Source organism: Phoca vitulina, unplaced genomic scaffold, assembly GCF_004348235.1.
Source record: "Phoca vitulina isolate PV1807 unplaced genomic scaffold, GSC_HSeal_1.0 scaffold7, whole genome shotgun sequence".
NCBI classification, from domain to species: Eukaryota; Metazoa; Chordata; class Mammalia; order Carnivora; family Phocidae; genus Phoca; species Phoca vitulina.
The window spans coordinates 14,730,176-14,753,523 of record NW_022589710.1 but is presented as its reverse complement, the minus strand read 5'-3'; the positions used below and the strand labels follow the sequence as shown (position 1 = coordinate 14,753,523).

Sequence of the window (23,348 nt, the reverse complement as noted above, 5' to 3'; positions counted from 1 at the left end):
ATGACTTATTAGGGTATTATACAAAATGATTTAAGAAATCTTAGTTTTATGTAATAAAGCAGTTGAAAAGTATTGAGCTTAAAGGGAAAACATTTGATTAGTTTTGTTGCTGACTATAAAAACATTTGCCATTTAACCAATTATCTTAATTCTAATACTAAGGATATTTATCCATTGTCTTTTGTTTTGTTCAAGAGTCAAAGAAGGGGCGCCTGGGTGGCTCAGTCAGTTAAGTGACTGCCTATGGCTCAGGTCATGATCCCAAGGTCCTGCGATCGAGCCCCGCATCAGGCTCCCTGCTCAGTGGAGAGTTCACTTCTCCCTCTCCCTCTGCCACTCCGCCTGCTTGTGCTCTCTCTCTAAAAATAAATAAAATCTTAAAAAAAAAGAGTCAAGATTTTAATAACCAAAACACATTTTCAGTAAGAGTTTATGTGTATATGTAAAGAAACAATGAAAAAGCACCAAGGATCTCTAAAATTTCATCATACAGTTTCTGTACAGGATGCTTCATCAATAAATGGCACTCAATTTGTTTTAAAAACATGTAATTACAGAAAACTGTTTTAACTGTTCATCAAAAACTGGCTGGTTGGGATTTTCCAAAGAATACTTTAGATTCTCAAATCAATACAATTTATCTTCTAAATGTCAACTTGAGATGCACAGGTTAAGATGAAGACCCTTCAAATAATGTTGAAGATGTAATTCAGTTCTCACTTGAGTTCCCCTGTACATCCTCAGACTCAGGCTGCCTTCATCACAAGTATCTTCTATCCCTGAGAGGCCAGCTACATCAAGATGGTTCATCAGCTAAATCACGTTGGTCAAAATACCTAGTAAAAAAAGAATTTCATGTATGTTTAAAAATATTAATAGCAGCACTACTTGTAATAGCAAAACACCACAAATAACCCAAACATCCATCAATAAGGGCACTCATTAAATAAACTATGGTACATCTGCACAGTAGAAGACTCCTCGAGGCTTTTTATAAAAGCCTTTTTTATAAAAAAATGAGGAAAATACACTGCTATATAGTGTGACTTCTAGGATTTATTAAGTGAAAAAAACAAGGTACAGAACAGTATGTTTAGTATGCTACCTTTTGTAAGGATGTGTAGGAATGCAGCTATATTTATATATACTTGCTTATACTTTTAGAAAGAAAGAGTGAATGGAAGGATAAACCAAAAATTAATAAAATGGAAAACTACAGAAGGGAGAAAGGCTAGAGAGGATAAAGGGGGGTTCTAAAATACTTCAAATGTACCTTGAATTAAAATTTTAACTTTGGAACAATGTAAATATTTTATGTAATTATAAAACAAGATTAAGTAAAAAAGAAAATCACCAAACCCAACCAAATGAATCTTCTCATTTATCAGATTGCTGGCATAACCACACAGAAGGGAATAATTTCTTAAACGTGATGTTCTGGTGTATATCCCTAGTGAGATATACCAGAGACAAAAAGAACTGCAAAGAACTCTTAAACTGATTTCAACAGTTGTACTATCAGTAACACTGTTAGTATATTTATTCTGAAACTATTATGTGCATATTGTTGGATAAAGCCAATAATTGTTAATGTTAGAAACCAGAATTTTCAGCAAAGGAGAAAAGAAACATAGCTTAAAGAAAAATCATGTAATCTTAAATCAACTGAAATTTCAATTTGAAGTCACGATTTCATTTTTCTCTTTCTAAAAAATACATACTTCCTACCTCTGGTCATTGAAAAGGCCTAAAGGCAATGACCAACCTAATAACAGCTAGCTTCCCTAATGTCGAAATTGTGGACTCTTAACATTTTCTACTTTAAAAGAGGACCCAGCAGTCCTGGGAATAAAGACTGATTCCAGATCTGGGGCCAGAAATGTCTTAAGATACATTTGAACCATCTTGACATACCTGAAAGCAAGCAAGCTATAAAAGACCACCAGGGTTATATAGAACAAAAAGCACAGGAATTGACCTAATGGGTTCCCACTGGCCAAAGACGGAACAATTTGAGCATCAACAAAGATAATGACTGCAATATCCCTTTACCTGAATGAAGTGATCAACTTCACACTAAAAGTGGAACAACCAGACATTATGTGCCTCCTGATGTGCACAACAGCACTTATGGAGTCTTGCCAAACAACAAAAAAAACACACTATATATAATAATCAAACCTTTAAACCAACCTACCAGCTTATAGAAAATATGGGGGATAAATGAACACATTAAACACTATCATGAAGATAAGATACAGCTGTCAAAACCAAAACATGGGAAATTTTACAAGTCAAAGGACTGTTTTTTTCAATAAATAAATGGCAAAGAGATAAACCCAGGAAATTGATGGGGAGACTCGAGACATATCAAACAAAAGCAATGAGTGCATTTAACTTGGATCCCGATTTGGGTTTTTGTTTTGTTTTTCAGGTTTTTTTTTTTTAAGCAACTGTTTATTTTCCATCAACCTTATTTCCATTTTGTTTGACTTTTTGGAAGAGCAGCTTAAGACTGCTCAGTGGTTGTTCCTATACATTCAGTGACCTAAGCAGTGGAAGCTGCAGGCTAGTCTTCAGTGGCAGGCTGAGCACTCCAGTTTTCATTCAGTAGGGAACTGGCTGTGACCAGTTTGTGACTTCAGGTTGAGGCAGTGAACTCAGGAGCTGGAGCAGTCCATTCACCCTGAAAGTCTTCCTTGGTCACAGCCTTTTCAGCAGCAGCCTGCTCTTCCTTTTCAATGTCTTCAGGATCTCTGTAGTAGTAGAGATCAGGCATGACTTCGCATGGGTGTTCATGGGAAATGGTGCCAAGCATGCAAAGAACTTCCCGGGCCAGGATCCGCCACATCAGACCAACTGAGTGAGCTCCCTTGTTATAAGGGATGGCAATGTCCATATAGCACAGAGCAGAGTCTGCGTTACACAGAGCGATGGTAGGCAGGTTAACATAAGACACCTCTGTGACAGGCTGTGTCAGTCCTAGGATCAGTAACCACCAGAAGTCTTGGCTCCAGGAAGGCTGCCTGGATCTGGTTAGTGAAGGTTCCAGAGGTGAGGCGGCCAGCAGTAGAGAGTGGCTTCAGTAGCAGCAGCAAAGTTCAGCACAGCTCGCTGGCTAGTATTTCTGGATGACAGGACACTGACATCGGCTGGGTTTTCAATGGCAACAATGGCACGAGCTGCCAGCAGAAGCATCTCCCAGGTTCTCTCCAGATTGTTTTTTTTAAAGTAGGCTCCATGCCCAGCATGGAGCCCAACATGGGGCTTGAACTCACGACCCCAAGATCAAGACCTAAGCTGAGATCAAGAGTTGGATGCTTAACCAACTGAGCCACCCAGGCGCCCTTCTCTTCTGATTTATGATGTAGATACTATCACTTTTCCTTCTGTAGATGTACTATTCCATTTGCAAGTCAAGGTTGGTGCTACCTAAGTGGGTTCCTCCTGCAAGGAATTTGAGGACATCCTCCTCCTTCATTTGCAGGATATCAAGGGCTCTGGACATGTGAAAGTTTCTCTTTAAGTTACCATGGGAATGCAGAACAACAGCATGTGGTCGGACCCCTCCCTGGCTAGTGTAGAAAGGGAAAGGGTTGAATCCCAATTTGAACAATTCAAATGTAAGAAGACATTTTGGGGACAATTAAGGAATATGAAACATAAACTGGGCATCAGATAATATTGTGGAGTTATTAAATTTATTAGGTTCGTGATACCAGTATTAGAGTCATGTTTTTAAAAGGTCCTAATCACTCAGATACACTAAAACAGGAGAAATGACCTGTCTGAGATTTGTTTAAAATACACTAACAAAAAAGATGAGACAGATGAAACATTCTGGTGAAGTTAATAAATGTTGAACTTGGGTGGATTGCTTGGGGCGGGGGGGGGGGGGGGCATATTATTCTACTACATTCGTATGTACTTGAAAATCTCCGTAAGAAGAAGCTTAAAACATTTTTCACTGATAAAATAATTAAGGTGGCTAACATATGGCTATTAGATCCTATTTGAGTAGGTATTTCTATCAATTAGCAGTTTTTGCTTTAAACCTATAAGACAGACAAGACCAAAACAAAAAACAAAAAACCACAACAGACTTAAAACAATATTTGATACTTATATTGAAATGGCTACTGCAAAGAGTCAAGGTCTATGTTATCTTTTTTCAAACTTTCTAGAATCCTCTTTAAGTCTGCTTTTCTTTTTTTTTAGAGAGGGCCCGCTGTGTGGGGCAGAGGGAAATGGAATCTTAAGCAGGCTCCATGCCAACATGGGCTCCATCTCATGACCCTGAGATCATTACCTGAGCCGAAATCAAGAGTCAACGCCAAATGAGCCACCCAGGCACCCCTCTTCTGCAAGTTTTCTTAAGTGAAGCCTATAGTCTAAGAAAATTTTCTAGCCTAGAACTTATCTTCCATTTTTACGTAATGTTCTCAGGAAAAAAAAATAACCATGACCAATTACTTGGATATTTCTTTTCTCATAATTGCACATTATAAACTATCAGTGGATTAGTAGTCAGATGATATGTTTAAGTCTGGTTCCATTCAGTACTAGTTTACTGAACCTTAATTACTTAATGTTTCTGAACCTGTGTCTTCATCTGTGAAAGTAAAAGAAAAAACTCTGAGTTGCAAGGATTAAAGACCCAGTATACATAGCACCTAGGGCTCTCATTTAATCCTTATTACCAAGAGATGAGGTAGTTTGATACGGGCATAGTCCAGAACCTAGCTCTGAAGCAAAGGTGCCTGGTTTTGGATCCTAGCCCTACAATTTACTAGCTTTGTGATGGCAGGAAACTTATTTTATCTCTGTGCCATGGTTTCCTCAAATGTAACTGATCATAGCACCTACCTTCTAAGGATTAAATGAGTTTCTATTATGAAGCACTAAGAAAAATGCTTGGAACAAAGTGCCTAGTTAAGTATTAAGTTTCACCAGCAGCATAATTATTATAAATTTAGAAACTATATGTTGAACATGTGTGTACTCTGAAAAAGTGTCTTGTTTGAGGAAGGATAATGGACACAGATCATTTACCTTCTATTTAAATATAATATAAAGCTTTAAAAAGTTATTGGCATTAGATTAAAAACACTGACCAATGTACAAAAATATCAAGTCCAGAAAGAGACCTAAAATAAATATGTGTGCATGCATATGTGTAAATATAATACACACATACTCATACACACGACTTCAGAATATGAGAACATTTTCAATGTGGAATTTCAATGTAAGAAATAAAATCAAACACATACTAAATAAAAATATGTCCTAACTGAAAATGAATAAAGAACACAGGCAATTAAAAAAAATTGCAACAAAATGAAGTATTTTTTACCCTCACTGGTAATTAAACAAATGCAAATAAAAATAATTCGTATCTTTTTGTTATTAGAATGGAAATATTTATATCAACCGAAAATGTTGAATAGAAGATGGGCAGTCTGACACTTTCATGGGAACACAGAAAGGTATGAGTTTCTGGAAGGCAAACTATTAATAAATATCTCAGTTTTAAAAGTACATGCATGGCCTTCAACTTATTTCTAGGAGTTTGCCCTTAGGAAATAATAGAGCTATAATGTATACAGATCTACACGGCGTTACTTATAGAGAAAACTCAAAATACAGGGAATTGTGATACATAAAATATTGTTTCCTCACACCTCAATTTCCTCTGCTTGAAAATGAAAACAGTATTTTCCATTAATAACACTATTACAAAGCAAGGAATCAAGGATTACTTACCTGCTAACCAGGCAGATTAATAAATTCAAAGCAGGAACCCGCTCATCATCTTTGCTGTCCTAAAGAAAAAAAAAAAATCAGAAAAATGTAGTGTTCTCCTTAATATTTTTGAAAAAATTTCCTTTTAAGATGCAAAATATGAAAATTTTATTAGATAATAGTAATAATCACATGGAAGTAGAAAACCTCAAAGAAAAAGGAGAAAACTATAGTTAACAACCCTTGAGAAACATCTGACATGATCTTTTTTAAAGATTTATTTATTTGTCAGAGAGAGAGAATGAGAGAGAGAGCAAAGCAGGGGGAGCAGCAGACAAGGGAGAAGCAGCCTCCCTGCTGAGCAAGGAGCCCGATGCAGGACTCGATCCCAGGACCCCAGCATCATGACCTGAGCCAAAGGCAGACGCTTAACAGACTGAGCCACCCAGGTGGCCCCTGACATGATCTTTTAAAGAAAGGTCCTTAACAGGGACAAGAAATAAAGAGTTGAAGGTTCAAAGGAGAATAACTTGGGAGAGAGATTTTTCCTGGTTCCAAGCAGAGGAGCAATAAAAAAAAAAAAAAACCCAATGTCCTAACTGGACAGTAGTGAAAACAAACTATATAAAAATATTTTAAAGAACTTAGAATTGAGGAATGAAATCCTGGCTTCTAGCATAAGACATACCAGAAAATACTCCAGATTATCAGGGTTCTCAATTACGATGGAGGTAATTGCTGAACTATGTATTTTATAAAGTGGTGTTACAGAGTGTGAAGTTTATTTTTATACATTTCAAGATATAGTTACAATAACCTATCGAGTAATGTTATAACAGACATGTCACATGTTAATTCAAACTTGGGACACAATTCCATAATGTTAGTGTACTCAACTCTATGTGTCAAGCACTACATGGAACAAACCTGAATAAAACATACTACCTGCTAATAGCAGAGAAAATGAAATATCCACATTAACTTTAATGAAAGGAAAAATGTGTTCAGTGCCCATAAAAAAATATGAAGTATACTGAAAAATCAGAGAATGCAGAAATTCTTTTTAATTGTTAGAGTCAGGGAGAATGTCACAGAAAGTGGTTGAATATAAGCCAGATTGTGAAAAGTAAATGGTATTTAGATGCAGATTGGAAGAGTGAAAAGGCACTTCTGTAGAGGAAATAAAGTCTAGGAACAAAACGTGGGAAATATTTACCAAGTAGCAAGTACATTTTGCTTGGAGTACAAGCCATAGAAGCTAATTTGGGCCATATCATGGATGTTTAACAAAAATATTTTTGAGTAGTCAACAGAGGAGTATACATTTTGTGGAAGAGAAAGGGATGAAAGAAAAAAAAATCACATGTGGACTTAATCTGGCATAAAATTTATATTGTAATGCTGCAGGCATGAGTTAGTGAAGCGTCTGATTGGAGAAATTCGAAACAATCATCCTGCCAGAGACTGTTAGTTGACCACTCTAGCTTCTTGTTTTCCCTTACTCTTTAGCAAAGGAAGCTCATTTTTACCTAAGCACACTGTCCCCCAGCTAAAAGTAAACATTTCCCATAGTTCCTTATGGCCATGTGACTAAATTCTGGCTAAATGAGTTCTATATATAGCCAGTTATGCTTGTGGAACCTCTGGGAAGCTTTGTTAGAGGACAGCCTTCTCTTTCTAGTTCCTATAACCGAATATAATGGCTGACTCCAGCAGCCACCTTGGACCATGAGGTGAGCTTGACAACGGAAGCTACATGAGGCAGAACTCAAAAGCAGGGTTACTGCCATATTAGATTTGCTCTGTCCACCTGTAGACTTCCTTTATCTGAGAAAAACATGTCCATTTCATTTAAGCTACTGTTATTTGGGGCTTTTTAAAATTATGTGGCCAAATCTAATCTTGACTAATAAAATATTCCACATTTTCCTATTTCAATGGCATCCTTTTTTATCACCATATAAATCAATGAGCGCTCTCAATTTGAAACAGCAAGTTGTAACTTACCACTAAGAGCCTTACTTCAGAGCACCTTCTTGCAAGCTGCCGAATCAGTGAATGAGCCTCAGGTAATAAAGGTTTTTCAAGACAAGCCAATAAAGCATAAAGCCACCTTCCCTAAATAGGATTTTAAAAAGTAGTAAGTAGCAAATACTGTACCATAAGTTTAACTTATTTTTTAAAATGTCCAAAGTTGTATCTGGTTATTTGCTATGAATAAATTAATGTAACATTAACTGTATTATATTTGGATATAGACAACAAGGGATCATCTAGACAGCCAGCTGATATTTTCTGTATCTTCTTACTACAGACACAGAATACTGAACACTTCAAAATACCCTTAGTTCCAAAGAGTTCATGTCAGAGATTCTTACTATAATTGAAGTCCCAAATTATAGGTAGAAAACTACATTAAGATGTGCATAAATCCTTGCAAAAATTAAGACACATATTTTTCCTTTGCCCTTTATAGACAGATATACAAGTCATTTTATAACTTTATAACTTTGCCCCCTGTGTCTATACAAAGGAACTATACTCTAGATGAAATCATGTTTTGAGGGGCACGTGGCTGGCTCAGTCAGTGGAGCATGCGACTCTTGATCTCGGGATGGTGATCTCGGGTAACCCCCACGCTAGATATAGAGATTACTTAAAAAAATAAATCTTAAAAAAATTATAAAAAAATGTTTTGAAACTTCTATAAGTACCACGGCAAACTAAATCTATCCCCATCTTTTTTTTTTTTTTTTTTTTTTAAAAAAGCAGGCTCCATGCCCAGCATGGAGCCCAATGCACGGCTTGAACTCACGACCCTGAGATCAAGACCTGAGCTGAGATCAAGAGTCAGATGCTTAACCAACTGAGCTACCCAGGCGCCCCATCCCCATCCTCTTTTATTTACTTTATTTTTTCTCAAGATTTTATTCATTTATTTGACAGAGACAGACACAGCGAGAGAGGGAACACAAGCAGGGGGAGTGGGAGAGGGAGAAGCAGGCTTCCCACAGCACAGGGAGCCCGATGCGGGGCTCAATCGACCTGAGCCAAAGGCAGACGCTTAAAGACTGAGCCACCCAGGCATCCCCCCAGTCCTCTTTTAAAATGAAATTTTTTTCAATTACAAAACGAAGAAATACTCAATGCTGAAAAACTGAATACAAAAAGCGCAAAGTAAAAAACACACCTGCAACCCCACCATCCAGATAGTTTCTAATTTTAAAAATGCTAATTTTTATCTTTTTCGTATTTAAATGTACAACTTTAAAAAAAAATGAAGTTCCATTATCGTATTAACATTAATAATGTGGTAATAACATTTTGTAGCCATCTTTTTTACTTGCAATACATAATAAATATCCCCCATGTTGTTAAATGGGATTTGGGAGGGAACATTATTAATCTCAACACAGCACTTATACTCTTTAACCAAACACTTATACTTTCCTGTCACTGCTGGTTTATTCTTTCTTTCCCCAAACTCTGTGAGAGTATAAAATTAGATATTACACTCCTAGGGCCCAGACTAGAGTTGGAACACAATAGGAGTTTAAATTAAAATATCTGTGGAATGAGTGTTCCATTTTGGATGCACCATAATTTACTTAACCAATTTCCTATTGTTGAGCACTTAGGTTTAATTTGTTGCTGTTATATAAAAAATAGTGTGATAAATATCCTTGAACATAAATTTTAGACCATCTCTGATTGATTTTTTGGCTAAATTCCTAGAAATAAAATGGCGTATCCAAGGGTATGTATGTTCATAAATGTTTCTGAGATATAATCAATAAATTGTACCCCAGAAAAGTTATATGAAATTATATTTCCACCAGCAGTGTTATATGACTGAGTTTATTCTGAGCAACACATCACTTTGGAGAAACCTAAAGAATATTAAACAATGTTTACATAGCAATTAATGGAATAAAAAAAATTAGCTCCTCAAGCTACCCCAAATCAATAAGACTTTTTCTGAAACAAAAGATTCACATCCAGGTTTCTTTTATAAATAATAAGTGGAATTCTCTTCTATATCAAAAAAGCTATTATACATTTAAACTTGGCTCAAATTCTGAGGGCTACATTTACCATATATAACTGGTATTCAGGTATTGAAATGGTGCTTAAACCTCTACTGATTGTCTAAGATGTATTTATACTGAGAGGTGCCTTTTCTCAAAGTCAGTGAGCTCACTGTGGCAATACTAAATGTAAAAACAAAACCCAAAATAAGATAGCTGAAGATATTCCTTCATACCTCACATTTGGATGAAAAATAAGGCTGTATTTATTTCTCAAGAAAAAATTAAAGTAATCCCAAGTAAAGACATTTAAAAAAAGAGATCCATTTTCCTTTTGCTAGTTTATGATAAGCAAACTTTGTGATACCGGTTTTTATACACTGATATTCTCAATAGTAGAGTTCTGATAGTACGGTTAATTGGATAGTGAAATTGAACACCGTTGATTTAAGAGACAGATTGACTCCAGGTTAGAAGCAAAGGATTAATTAAGTTAAAATTTAGTAAATCAGTTGTATGCTCTAATTAACAGGAAAAGTCAAACTTATCACCCTCTTCAGTGGGTAATCTTTTGAAGTTTAAAAAAAAAAATCTTACAACAAAGAGTTGAAAAAATAAAGATTAAAGGAAGAGAAGGAAAACAGGTCAGGTAATAGTGCTAAAACGTCACTATCAGAGAGAAAGAATGGATATGAATTTAAAGTTCAATATCCAGATTCCAATGAATAAGTAATATGAATATGAACAAAGTTATCTATTAAAGGTATACCTAATATACCCATGATGGAAAAATATTCAGTTTCACTGACATTCAAGGAAATACAAATTACATTTACTTTGAAGTGCTACTATAAATTCACTAAATTTGAAAATAAACAGAAATTATAAAATGTTAGATGGAACCATATGGAATTACTGATCATCAAATTTTTTAACCTACAAAAATGGCAAATGCACATGGTTCAACTTAAAGTGGAATTGCAGGGAAAAATAAGAATCCTTTGCCAATGGCATTATTAACTGGTTCATTCCTTTTGGAAAGCAATGTAGCAGAATGTAACAAAAGCTTATGAAATCTTGATCCAATAATTATACCCTAGCAATATCCTGAGAAAATGATAATTAAAATGAAATTAGTATAAATGTTTTAATTTAGTCATGATTATAAGAACCCAGATGGTCAATAATGAGAGAATCAAAGTAAACTATGAGACATTAAGACAATGGAAATTATATGAATTACATTATCATATAGAAATATATATATGTAATCTAAGCTAAAAAACCCAGAATAGTATATTAATTACACTATGTAAAAGACATGTTTGACCACTGAATCAGAAACCGTGATTTTATCTTTCTCTATTTATTTATTTTTATTTATTTATTTATTAGGTAGGTTCCATGCTGGGCATGAAGCCCAATTCAAAGCTCGAACTCACAACCCTGAGATCAAGACCTGAGCTGAGCTCAAGAGTTGGATGCTTAACCATGGTCTTGAAATCCAATTTACAAAAGAATATCAAATACCAGTAATAATAGCAAGCACTGTGTGCCAGGCATTACTCTAAGAACTTTGTATACAGTAATTCCTTGAATCCTCCAATAACCTATGAGCTGTTATTTGCATTTTACAGAAAAGGAAACTAGAGTACATAAAGATTCAGTACTTGCTTAAGATGACACATATCCTTACTGGTGGAACGAAGATTCACACCCCAGCAATCCAGCTATACTCTTAACAACTGTGCTGCACTACCCCTCTACTTTATAGTTTTATATTCACAGCTCATTTTCACCTTTAAAAATGGGTCAGTTTGGTGGACATTATATAAATAATCTGCTTAATCCCCTAGTAAGAAATTTTATTATCAAGTTAGATTTAATTTTTAGAAACATGTATTTTTTATAGTTAAGGATATTTGCAAAAGAGTGTACCTGAAGCTCCAAAGCTCCCTGTCAAAGCATAAGATATAATCTTTGCCCGCCAGAAACTTATAGTCTGCTGGGAGAAACAGATAAACCAACACTGCAATACAATGTACAAGTTTTTAAGCCTGCCATTCATCTAAGTAGCTTCGGTAAGTCTTTTATATAAGTATAATGATCATATTCTTTACCACTAGATTTTCATTTTTTGTTTTTGTATTTTATTCTTTTAAATCTCTACTATATAACATGTACATTTAGGGGGAAAAAATTAATGTTTAAAGTCACTGTTTCTGGGGCACCTGGGTGGCTCAGTAGGTTGAGCATCTGACTCTTGATTTCATCTAAGGCCTTGACTGATCTCAGGGTCATGAGTTCAAGCCCCATGTTGGGCTCCACGTTGGGCATGGAGCCTACTTAAAAAACAAACAAACAAAACAACACACACACACACAAACAAACGAACAAAAAAAGAAAATGCATTTCAAATTTCTTTAAGCCAGTGCTACTCAAAATGGGATGTCCAAACTGGATGTCAGTTGGTGATCTATTTGTTATTGGACTGCAGTAAGATAAGTTGCTTCTCCCGGATATAAATAAGCTCTTTAATTGACTTTTTCCAAGGCAAATCTTTCTCAATGAAGGAAGTTTAATGTTGATTTGCATTCTCCTGTAAGTTCCTTATTTCACTGCAACCAAGCATAGTTTGCATTGTACACAGTTATATGTACAAGTATAATACACACATATACATAAATATCTTAGAGCCATATCTCATATATAAAATAAGTCTATACAATTTTGTCTGCATTATGAAAATAAAAAGATGCGATATTACCAATTCTGGAGTAAAGTCTCTTTCTCCAAACCAATTACTCAGATATTCCAAGACACTAGTTACTGTTGCCTAAAAAAAGGGGAAAGGGAAGGTGGAAGAAATGTATTAGTAATAAAACAAAGACAAGTTCAACATGGGTTTCATTAAGTTTGGTTAGAAAGCAACTCTGATATCTAAAATAGTCTCATTCTTTAGACTTCCAGAGAAAACTGACTGTATTTAGTAATTTGGTTAGGTGGCTCACTCAGAAGAGGCTTTTTAGACACATATTTTTATATACTTTCAAGTATCAATACCTTGGTTTAAACCCCAGGATTTAGTTTGTAACTACTAATTTAGTTTATAAATACTTGAAAAATTCCACATGCTCTTAAAAAACCTTTGCATAAATACCTTCAAGTTATTTTCATTAAGTCAAAGTCAAAATATAAGGAGAAAGTTAGCTGGAGAAAGATCTGTTTTTTAAGTTATATAGATAGAATTTATTAAACTGTTGAAAATATTCTCTTGTTTCTTCAAGCATAGTTGGACAGTTAACAAAAATCACTCACTGAATTTAGTATAACTACTACAGTATTTTAATGCAAATGATCAAGTAAGTGAGACCAGTATATGATTTACAACAGAGCACGACACTTAAAAAAATTTATTTTCCAAGGGCACCCAATGCAAATGGGTGGCAAATGTGAAGGCAAAACAATCCAATTTTTCATTTGCTCTTTAAATGGTAACAGAGTTCTTCATCCTAAGAGAGTAAAGAAGCTTTTGATCCAAGAAATTATATATTTCATTCTTAATGGGATGTGCAGGACATCTGGAACTAGAAATAATAATCTAACCTTAGTTTTACTTCAAACCCCAGAATCTAAGACTTAAAACTGAAATGTATACAATTGAAGAGTTTAGCAACATGTTTTAGCATGAGCTCTGTAATTAGATCAAACAGGGGTTAAATCCCAGTGTTGCCACTGGAACTTGCTGAAAAACCACCTGCAAGTCACTTAACTTTGAATTTTGTTTCCCAATCTATAAAAATTGGGTATTAATAATAATTCTCCATATAGGGTTGTATTGGGGATTAAATAAGAACCATTAAAGAGGTTAGGACAGGGCCTTATATATTGTAAGTATTCAATAAATGTTTTCATATACTCTCATACACATTGAAAACAACAAAATACATACATCCTTATTATTAGATGGATTTTACCTGATTCATTCTGCTAACAATACTAAGCAAGGGAGGAAAACCAATCTGAAAGAAAAATGAGACTGAAATTTACTAAATGGAATTATAAAGGGTGATTCATTGTTTTCAAACTGGTGAATTTCTTACCACACTTTTTAAAAACAAAGAATAACAGGAAATTCCTTCATTACCCATCATAATAAAACATTCCATCAACTATTATGTTGGTAATGCCTCAAAAAATGTTTTGCAATTTGAATATATAAATTTAAAAATAATGACTTTAGTAATTAAAATATGAAATTTCTTAAACTGATAGTACGATTAACATGCTGCACACACTTTTTCAAAATCTTCAGCTAAAGCTAACATTTTCAGAAATTAAGGGTACTAAGAGTAATTGTTTTTCAAACCTAATCTAATTCAATTAAAAAAGTATTTTGAAGGTTAATGCTGGGAGCCTTCATTACGAAAATAGCACTGACTTTAGAGGAAGTTAAGAGGATGTGCATTAACTCTGCTTCTTTATGGTTCTTCCACATGGTGTATTTTCCTTGTATATATTTTGTAGTAACAAGCTAAATAAGTCTTAATTTTTTGTCAAATTAAAACACATTTTGAAATGTAACATCCATTAGGGATATTATCCAAAAGAAAAACAGATTGTGTAAGAAACAGGGCCAAATTAGTTCACTTCCAGATCTGAATCTATTTATACCCCACCACCATGTGTAAAAGTGCCTATTTTCCCAGCCCTTGTTAATACAGCGTATCAAATTTCCTTTGCCAATGTTATCAAAAATAGCAGCTCAGTGGAGTTATGAGTTATATTTCTATTGTGAGTGAATATGGCATCTTCTCATATAACAGCAATTCATATTTTTCTTTCTGTGAGTTATTTATTTCTTTTGCCTTTTCTGTTTTAATTGGGTTCTTGGTCTTTTAGTGACTTTTGGTGTTTGTTTGTTTTTTTTTAAAGTAGTCTCCAGTGTGGATCCCAATGTGGGGCTTGAACTCATGACCCTGAGATCAAGACCTGAGCCGAAATCAAGAGTTGGATGCTCAACCTACTGAGCCACCCAGGTGTCCCAATTTTTAGAGCTTCTACATTTCTCGGATCAATTACTTTTAAATGGGAAAAACACACACCTTGTGGGGCCAAGAACAGTTGGCCACATAATTTATGATTAGAATAAAGCCATGGGAAATTTAAATATACCTTTAAAACTTCATTCCAGAATATGAAATCTACTAAGCATTTTTAAGCACCTAATTGTGTCATGTTTTCCTTTGTTTCCCTGACTACTCACAAGTCGTAACCCATGCTTAATCATTAAAAAAACAAACAAACAAACCCTGACTCCTATCTAACTCACGAAGTTAACACATAGCTAAAACCTAAGAGATATAAAGCCCACCTAAGAAAAGTCACAGTACATTGTTTCGGAAACTGGGCTGCACATTTTTAAGTTAAAGAGCCAATTAACTAGGTCATAGGTTGGCAAACATTTTCTGTAAAGAGCCAGACAGTAAGCATTTTAGGCTTTGCAGGCCACATACTGTCTCAGTAACTTAGTATTATAAAAAAAAAACTCTTAGCTCATGGGCTGTACAAAAACAGGCTGCAGACTAGATTTGGCCTAGGTTGTAGTTTGCAGAATCTTTGCATTAAATCATGCACCAAAAGTAGAACCCTTTTTATTTATCCACAGATCACCTACTTGCACATAATCGATTCCAGGACCTTCACTAGTAGCTGGTCCAACAGCCCCTTCAGCACATAACCTTTCACCCAGACAAAATTTTTTCCAGCCTTCTTCATCTTCAGATTTTGGCTAAAAGAAAAAAAAAAAATGTACTTATTTCTATGTTTTGTTTTTTTTAATGGAATAGTAAAAAAGAAGTCCTCTATATTCCTACCACTTCAACAGAAAGATATGGTGCCTGTTATGGGCTGAATTTGTCCCCCCAAAATTTCTATGTTGAAGCCCTACCCTCCAGTATCTTAGAATGTGACTGTATTTGGACAAGGCCTTTATAATGGATTATGTTAAAACCAGGCTTTTAGGGTGGCCTTTCATCATCTAACCGATGTCCTTATAAGAAGAGGAAATTTAGGGGCACCTGGGTGGTGCAGTCAGTTAAACGTCCAACTCTTGGTTTATGTTCTAGTGGTGATCTCGGGCCCCTCGTCGGGCTCCATACTCAGTGTGGAGTCTGCTTGAGACTCTTTCCCCGTCTCCCTCTGCCCCTCCCCACCGCCCCCCCATATGTGCACACACTCTCTAAAATAAATAAATTAAAAAAAAAAAAAAGAGAGGAAATGTAGACATAACAAGAGGCACTAGAGATGCTTGTGCACATAGGAAAGACCATGTGAGGACATAGCCAGATGGCCACGTGCAAGCCAAAGAGGACTCAAGAGGAACCAAACCTGCTAATACCTTGATCTTAGACTTTTAGCCTAGAGAACTGTGAGAAAATAAGTTACTGTTTGCTAAAACACCCAGTCTGTGGTGTTTTATTATGGCAGCCCTAGCAAATTAATACAGTGCTCAAGTGTTACACATTATGTGGGATGTGTTTAGTTTAGACACTGACAAATAAGGGTTTGTTCAAGAAGGTGATAAAGATGGAAACTGGTGTGGGAAAAATGCACTAAAAACACAAGAATGAAGGATGTTTATACCAGGGAAAGAGACAGAATTAAATGCTTCACATACTTGGAAGGGCAGTCCAATCAAAGAAAGAATAGATTTATTCTACACTACCAAATGCAGACCAGTGGGAAGAAACATTGACAAAACAATTTTTAATTGTACACAACACCTTACACACTACTTTGCATAGGTGGTTTCTCCCCGAGGATAAATAGCTTTCATTAGATTCTCAGGACAAACAAAAGACCCCTGAAAGGTTAAAACCTATTGTACTAGAACACTGTATCTGCCCCTCCCCTTTACTCCATTAGGTCAGAGACTATTTCTATTTCGGGTAACACTGAATACCCTGATTATTATTCTTTTTTTTTAAAGATTTTATTTATTTATTTGACACAGAGAGAGAGATAGCAAGAGCAGGAACACAAGCAGGGGAGAGAGGGAGAAGCAGGCTTCCCGCTGAGAGGGAACCCGATGCGGGGCTCGATCCCAGCACCCTGGGATCATGACCTGAGCTGAAGGCAGACGCTTAATGAATGAGCCACCCTGGCGGCCTGAATACCCTGATTATTAAAGATAGGTGCTTAATAAATGATTGAATAAGTCAATAAATAAATGTTTATATTTATCTAGTTACTTTAAATAAAATGTCAGAGTGCTTTACTTTAAAAATTTTTCATTTTATTATTTACATAACATTTACTTTTGCCATGATGAACATGCTATTAATATTTCACTGTTTTGATGGATCATGATTTATTCAATCAATTATGTTTGGTCATTTACATTTCTGACAAAATTATATTGTCATAATGTTACTGATGCAGCTTCTTTTTGAATTAGTAAGCATGTACCCAAAAGTCCTTATACTGAGCAAGAAAAAAATACGTCTACTTACCTACCCCGTCCCCCTACCCCCTTTTCCCAGGAGGCCTCACAGCACAGCAAAAAGCTTTACAGCCAAACTTTGGTTTGAATCTCAGCTATACCTTTTATGAGTTAAATGATCTTGGGCAAGTGATGTTAGTTCGTTTCACACATTTCCTAGAGCAGAGCTTTCAATTGGTATGGAGAAGCAAGTAGAGTCCATATACTTAATTTCTCAGCTTTCAGCTCATAGTCTAGGGCTATGCAAGCAGCCTCCTCCATTTATCTCAAGGTATTACAATGTAAAAGATATTATGAAACACTGCCTAGAGGAAGCTTCTAAACTCTGAAATCTATGAACTACCTGAAACTGGGAGCAAAACTGTGTGCCCTGGTGCACACAATTTTTTCCTCTGAAGATAAATAGCTTTTGTATGATTCTCAGGAAGAATATGAGACTCCCTAAAAAGTTAAAAGTCTTGTCCTGAAGCAATGTATCCATCCCTTCTCCAACTCCCTTTTTTATTCAGTAGTCCAGATATGACATATCTCCTGAAGTTGAAAATTATATCTAAGCTGATAAAGCACAGAAAATACTACTTTCTAATATGCACAACAGGCTTTACTAAAATGTCTCTGGTATTGGCACCATTACCTCACCAGGAAAATCCAATAAGCCTTTATTCAATCTTTTTGTAAATACTGAAAATGCATTTATTTTCTAAAAAGGCATTGTCTAGAAGAACCCTTAAAAATTTGTAGAGGCTGGGGTGCCTGGGTGGCTCAGTCATTAAGTGTCTGCCTTTGGCTCAGGTCATGATCCCAGGGTCCTGGGATGGAGTCCCACATCGGACTCCCTGCTTGGCGGGAAGCCTGCTTCTCCCTCTCCCACTCCCTCTGCTTGTGTTCCCGCTCTCACTATCTCTCTCTCCGTCAAATAAATAAAATCTTAAAAAAAAAACAAAAAAAAAACTTAAAGAAATTGTAGAGGCTGAACAATTACCTATTCAAAGTCTCTCAAGACGCTATGGACTAAAACTGTCATAAAAATAACAACTTGCATTACTGATTCTATACTTTTAAGGCTACTAATACAACAGAATTGTTTCTATTAATGGTCAATGAAAAAGAACAAAAATAATATAAACTAAGCAAGTGAATCTTTTAAAGACTGGCAGTAAATACGGACTATTTCAAATAGGTACACACTGTACAACTTAACCAAAGAAACTTACATACCATGGTCACGTTACTGTCTAACTGTTGTGATTTCCAGTGACTTCTATGTCTGATCACACTCTAAAGGAAGAAAAGTTAGGCAAGTGATCTTCAGAGAATGGATAACTGAAAAGAAATCAATTATGAAACATCCTAACAATCCTGAAACTTGGAAAACATTTTCAAACTGTATTATGTCTAATGATTATAATCTGGTAATTGATTTATAAATATTTTAACTTTATCCTTCAGAATAACGAATCTTGGGGCGCCTGGGTGGCTCAGTCGGTTAAGCGACTGACTCAGTTTTGGCTCTGGTCATGCATGATCTCCTGGGTCATGGGATCAAGCCCCTCTTCGGGCTCCACACTCATTGCCATTGGGGAATCTGCCCGAAGATTCTCTCCCTCTGCTCCTCCCCCCACTCACATGCCTGCCTGCATGTGTGTGCGCTCTCTTTCTCAAGTAAATAAATCTAAAAAAAAAAGAAAAATGAATCTTATTTTTCTAGCTACAGTCTAAGAACAGAAATAAATCTTGAGGGAGGAAGGCAGGAAGTCGTCTAATTTAAAATTCAATTAGCCAACATATATTACATCATTAGTTTCCGATGTAGAGTTCAATAATTTATCAGTTGCATATAACACCCAGTGCTCATCACATCACATGCCCTCTTTAAAGCCCATCACCCAATTACCCCATCCCCCACCCACCTCTCCTCCAGCAACCCTCAGTTTGTTTCCTATAGTTAAGAGTATCCCATGGTTTGTCTCCCTCTCTGATGACTTCCCATTCAGTTTTCCCTCCTTCCCCTATGATCCTCTGCGCTGTTTATTATATTCCACATATGAGTGAAACCATAGGTCTTTCTCTGGTAGAAGGGGTTTAATTTGATTAAATAATTAAAGTACCTGTCGAACAGATGAAAACTGTGCCACTTGTTGTTGTTGCCACTGAAGTGTGGGAGAATATCCTTCAGGAGCAGGTTGGCATCCTGAAAGCTGGAGATCAGTTCATAAATATTAGAATCAATGTTAGTGTTATAATTAGAATCTCATGCCTCTGCAAAGTAAAAGCAGAATCAAGATGAAGATTAATAAAGTAAATGATTAAGGTTATATAAGAAAGAAACTATACTTCTTGCAGATGCAAAAAAGTAGGGCTTTCACTTCATTATTTCTGTCCAAGTTTAAACATTAGGAAAAGATCCTTGTAGAGTCACTTCAATAAGAGCAATCTGGAATGGTTCATAGTTGGGGAGTTTCTAAACTAAGAAATTTAAATTATATGAGCTCTGAAGATATAAGTTAGTCCTACCTTTCTATAATAAAGAAACTGTTTGAAACAAAGAGATATATCCCAAATAAAGAATTTTGGTATGGGCAGAATGTACTCAAATAATCTAAGACCCTTGACTTTACAAAGCCTACTTTAGCTTCCTAAGACAGCAAAACAGTTCAAAATTGATGACAGACTGCCTTGAAATAAAAGTGTACTTTTCAAAAGCTAGGTATATAAGACATTCTTGTCCATCAACTAAAAATTTCTGAAAAAAAACTACATGAAACATTATAGTATCTGAATTAAAATATCCTAATAAACATCAGAAAAGAAATTACTTGGAACATAAAAGGAAAAGGACCTATCACAATTTAAAAACTGCTGCTCTCCTTTGACCTTAGGTTAAATAGCACTACCTTAGAGAGACCTTCTGCGACAACTCTACCTTGTTACTTATTGGTCATTATACATGATAATTTTCTTCATATCAGTAGTCACAATATATAATTACTTAGTTTGCTTGTTTACTCTCTGTCTTCCTCAGGAGAATGTAAGCTCTACAAGGGTGGGGATTTTTGTGTCTCATTCTCTCTTGTATTCTCAGTGCCTGGCACAACCTAGTCGCTTAATAAAAAATATGCTGGATAAATAAATGAACAAAAATGTTCAAGGTGTGCAAGTAGGTAGAAAAACGTAAGGTACCTGAGTTTCTCTTCTTAAAAAAAAAAAAACCCAAATTCAGAACATGCAAACTATACTAAATAACATTAAACACCAGCCCAAGAATAATTATGGAGACAAATGGAAAAAGGTTCCCTAAATATAAATGATAAGGTAAGTAACCTATTTAAAGAGTCTTTTAGGACTGCCCTAAAGTATGATGAGTCTCCACGAATGCCAGGGTTACTGAAAACCTCTCTGGAGGCAGTAAATGCCAACTGTCTTTTTGGGAGAAAAGTACAAGCTAATGTCTAATGTCACAGGGAGTAGTCAAATCTTACATATATCATAAAGATACTGTGGGATACCATAGGAAAAGCCTTGATCTTTCCATTTGGGCGGGGGAGAGGGAAAGGGGAGAATCCCCTGCTGGGTAATAAAACTCACAGAAACATTCACACTTTGCTTCCTTTTCAACTTCTTTGGGTCAATTTGAGCTACCACAACATCTGGACATTGAGCTGCTTCGATCCTACAAATAAGTAATAAATGCAAGAAATGTGATTACGGCTGTGCTTTGTTCATGTGTAGTAAAACGAGCGATCCATTTCTACGGTTCTTTACGAAATGAGAAAAGAAGTTCAGAATTGCAATTGACGTACTAAACAACGTATTTCCGAAATTAACTGGATTGAAAGCAAGGAAATCTAAAAGTACACATCTTGACACAGGTAAACATAATTAAGCTCATAAAAACTCGCCCAGGTAAAGATGTAATCAAGTGATCTTGATTCGACCCTACCTCGCGTGAGATTGGGAAGGGAAACAGAGGCGGGGCTTTATCACACTGAGGGGGTTGAGCTGTGCCCAGGGGCAGAGCGGACGACCAGCCCACCCGCACAGGGCCAAATCACTCACTGGACCCGCCTCAGGTATTCCTGAGGCGTCCTCGGTGGTACGGAGGGATCAAAACTTTCTGTCAAGTCGCAGGGCTCCACTGGCAACAGCCTGGGCATCAACTCTTCTACTGCAGACTCCACTGGCATCCACGCCATGGTTTTTAATCCAGCCAGTCCCACCCAGCGCATGCGCCAAAGCTAGGTCACGGCGCAGGCGCAGAGGTAGGCACCTTAGGCGCGGAGTTGAGGGAGGCAGGGCTTAGGGGGCGTAATTGCACTTGAGGAAGCCTGCTGATTGTCCCAGGGTTAAGGGTCCAGTGGTGTAAGAAGACAGTGAATTTAGTTCTTTGCAGAAGTGGTTCTGAAGTGTTTCTGTGTGTTTCCCTTCGTTCTCTCTTAAACGGCGAGGGTAAAGACAGAGGGTTATTAACCTTTATGCATCTGCAGTAGTGAGGGATCCTTGAATATTTTTTGAATTAACGAGCAGTGTTACTGTAATTACCATTTATTGAACTCTAGATTCTTTTTTTAAATTGTCTACAAGAAATCAATTTTATTTATTTATTTATTTATTTATTTATTTATTTATTTATTTAAGCAAGCTCTGGATTCTTAAACCCTGGTAGACACGTCACGTGTTATTTCCTCGTTTAATTTTTAAACCAAGCTTTTGAAGTAAGTGGTATTATCCCGGTTTTATAGGGGAGGGAATCGATGGAAAGACTGTCACAGCTGTGACTTTTTTCCGAAGGGGAAGAGCCATTTCCAAACCAGATTTATCTGATGCCAAATGAATGAAAAATAAATTTTCCAGAGGAATTTCTTGCGCTTGGCTACTTGAAAGATCACTTTATACTTTCCGGAAATGAATATTAGACCTTGCGTAGCCATTACTTTCTTCTTTTTTTTTTTGGAGAGACCACTTTGTTTAAATATGAGTAGTGAAAGGATAAAGCTAATGCCAGTACCCAAAAGTTACCATGATTAATCTTAGGGCCAATCTTGTGAGGCAGGTACTATTATCTCCATTTCGCAGGTGAGGAAACAAGTCAGAAATGGATTAAGTAACTTGTGCTGGGTGACAAATTCCAAGAAACAGTGGAAGTATTATATTTTATTCTTTCTAAACAAGCTCTAAGTGAATACAATTGACTTTTATTTTCTAAGATTATGTTTATTTTGAAGGCTTTTTTTTTTTTTTTAAAGCACTGCCTTTAGCTTGCAAGCAGTTGATTTCAATACCAGAATGTAACTCTCTCATTTGAAGATAAAGTGAGAACAAGTACTTGGGTTAAGAGCTAAAGAAATTTGTGCTTATGAACAGTAACTAAACAATTGGGAGACTCATAAACACACTGCTTGGCGGCAAACTGGAAGGTTATTTGGTTTAAAATGTTACTGATTTTGTAATAACTTTGGTGACAGATGGTAACTACACTTATGGAGATGAGCATTTAAAATTTTTTATTTTATTTATTTTTTTACTGATTTTGGAAGAAACAAATTTGAAGAGAAATATGGAGACTCTTGTCCCCAAACATTTTGGTAATAATCAAGAAAAAATTAGAAAATGTAAGTGATGACTTCATTTCTGGATTTTCTTACAATTTTCTTTTTTTGGGGGGAACTAATTTGTTAGCAATTCCCACCCATTTTTTGGATAAAAGAACAGCTAATTACCTAGGAGACCAACCTCCAAAGGAACCATGCTTGACACTGGATTTCATGTATAAGTACGTGGCAGAACTACACATTGATGAAGAAAGAAAGGAGAACAGCAGAACGGAAGACAGGTTGTCCTTGACAATAATTATTTTCCAAAAGAAGAGGTGAGTAATAAAGTACACAAATGATTTGAAATGATTCTAAAATTTTAAATACATAGCAATAAATTCATTCAGGAAAGAGGAAAGTAAATTAAAAATTTATAAGGGTTGCTTTCTGCAACTGCAGTGGAGTAAGAAAGCTTTATACTGGAAAAAAAGGGAAGGCTTCGATATGCCCTGGTTGGAGGCTGTGGCCCGGGAAAGCTAT

General features: G+C 35.9%; 2 protein-coding genes across 2 annotated transcripts in view; one reads left to right on the top strand and one right to left on the bottom strand.

Annotated features, from left to right (window-relative positions):
• Positions 1 to 398: 398 nt before the first annotated feature.
• Positions 399 to 21,536, bottom strand: GEMIN2 (gem nuclear organelle associated protein 2). The gene is made up of 10 exons (XM_032404989.1): positions 21,334 to 21,536; positions 20,863 to 20,947; positions 19,386 to 19,475; positions 18,496 to 18,555; positions 15,451 to 15,564; positions 13,751 to 13,795; positions 12,541 to 12,609; positions 7,753 to 7,863; positions 5,767 to 5,825; positions 399 to 836 (listed from the first exon to the last, which is right to left on the bottom strand). Exons 1-10 carry the CDS (start codon positions 21,501 to 21,503, stop codon positions 797 to 799), a joined length of 843 nt encoding a protein of 280 aa, XP_032260880.1. The 5' UTR covers positions 21,504 to 21,536; the 3' UTR covers positions 399 to 796.
• Positions 21,537 to 22,803: 1,267 nt separating this feature from the next.
• Positions 22,804 to 23,348, top strand: part of SEC23A (Sec23 homolog A, COPII coat complex component) — a 67,635-nt gene continuing 67,090 nt past the window's right edge. The window contains exon 1 of the mRNA XM_032404985.1: positions 22,804 to 23,143. The gene's annotated coding sequence lies outside the window, so the exon portion shown is untranslated. The remainder of the gene's footprint in view (positions 23,144 to 23,348) is intronic.

What these genes read in the sequence shown, in the direction of transcription:
- GEMIN2 (XM_032404989.1), bottom strand. Translation starts at nt 21,503, where the DNA reads ATGCGCTGGGTGGGACTGGCTGGATTAAAAACCATGGCGTGGATGCCA. An exon ending in AGTTTTCATCTGTTCGACAG is followed by an intron (nt 18,556 to 19,385) that starts GTACTTTAATTA and finishes TTCTTCCTTTAG; the next exon opens with AGTGTGATCAGACATAGAAG. An exon ending in CTGGAATCGATTATGTGCAA is followed by an intron (nt 13,796 to 15,450) that starts GTAGGTGATCTG and finishes TTTTTCTTTCAG; the next exon opens with ATTGGTTTTCCTCCCTTGCT.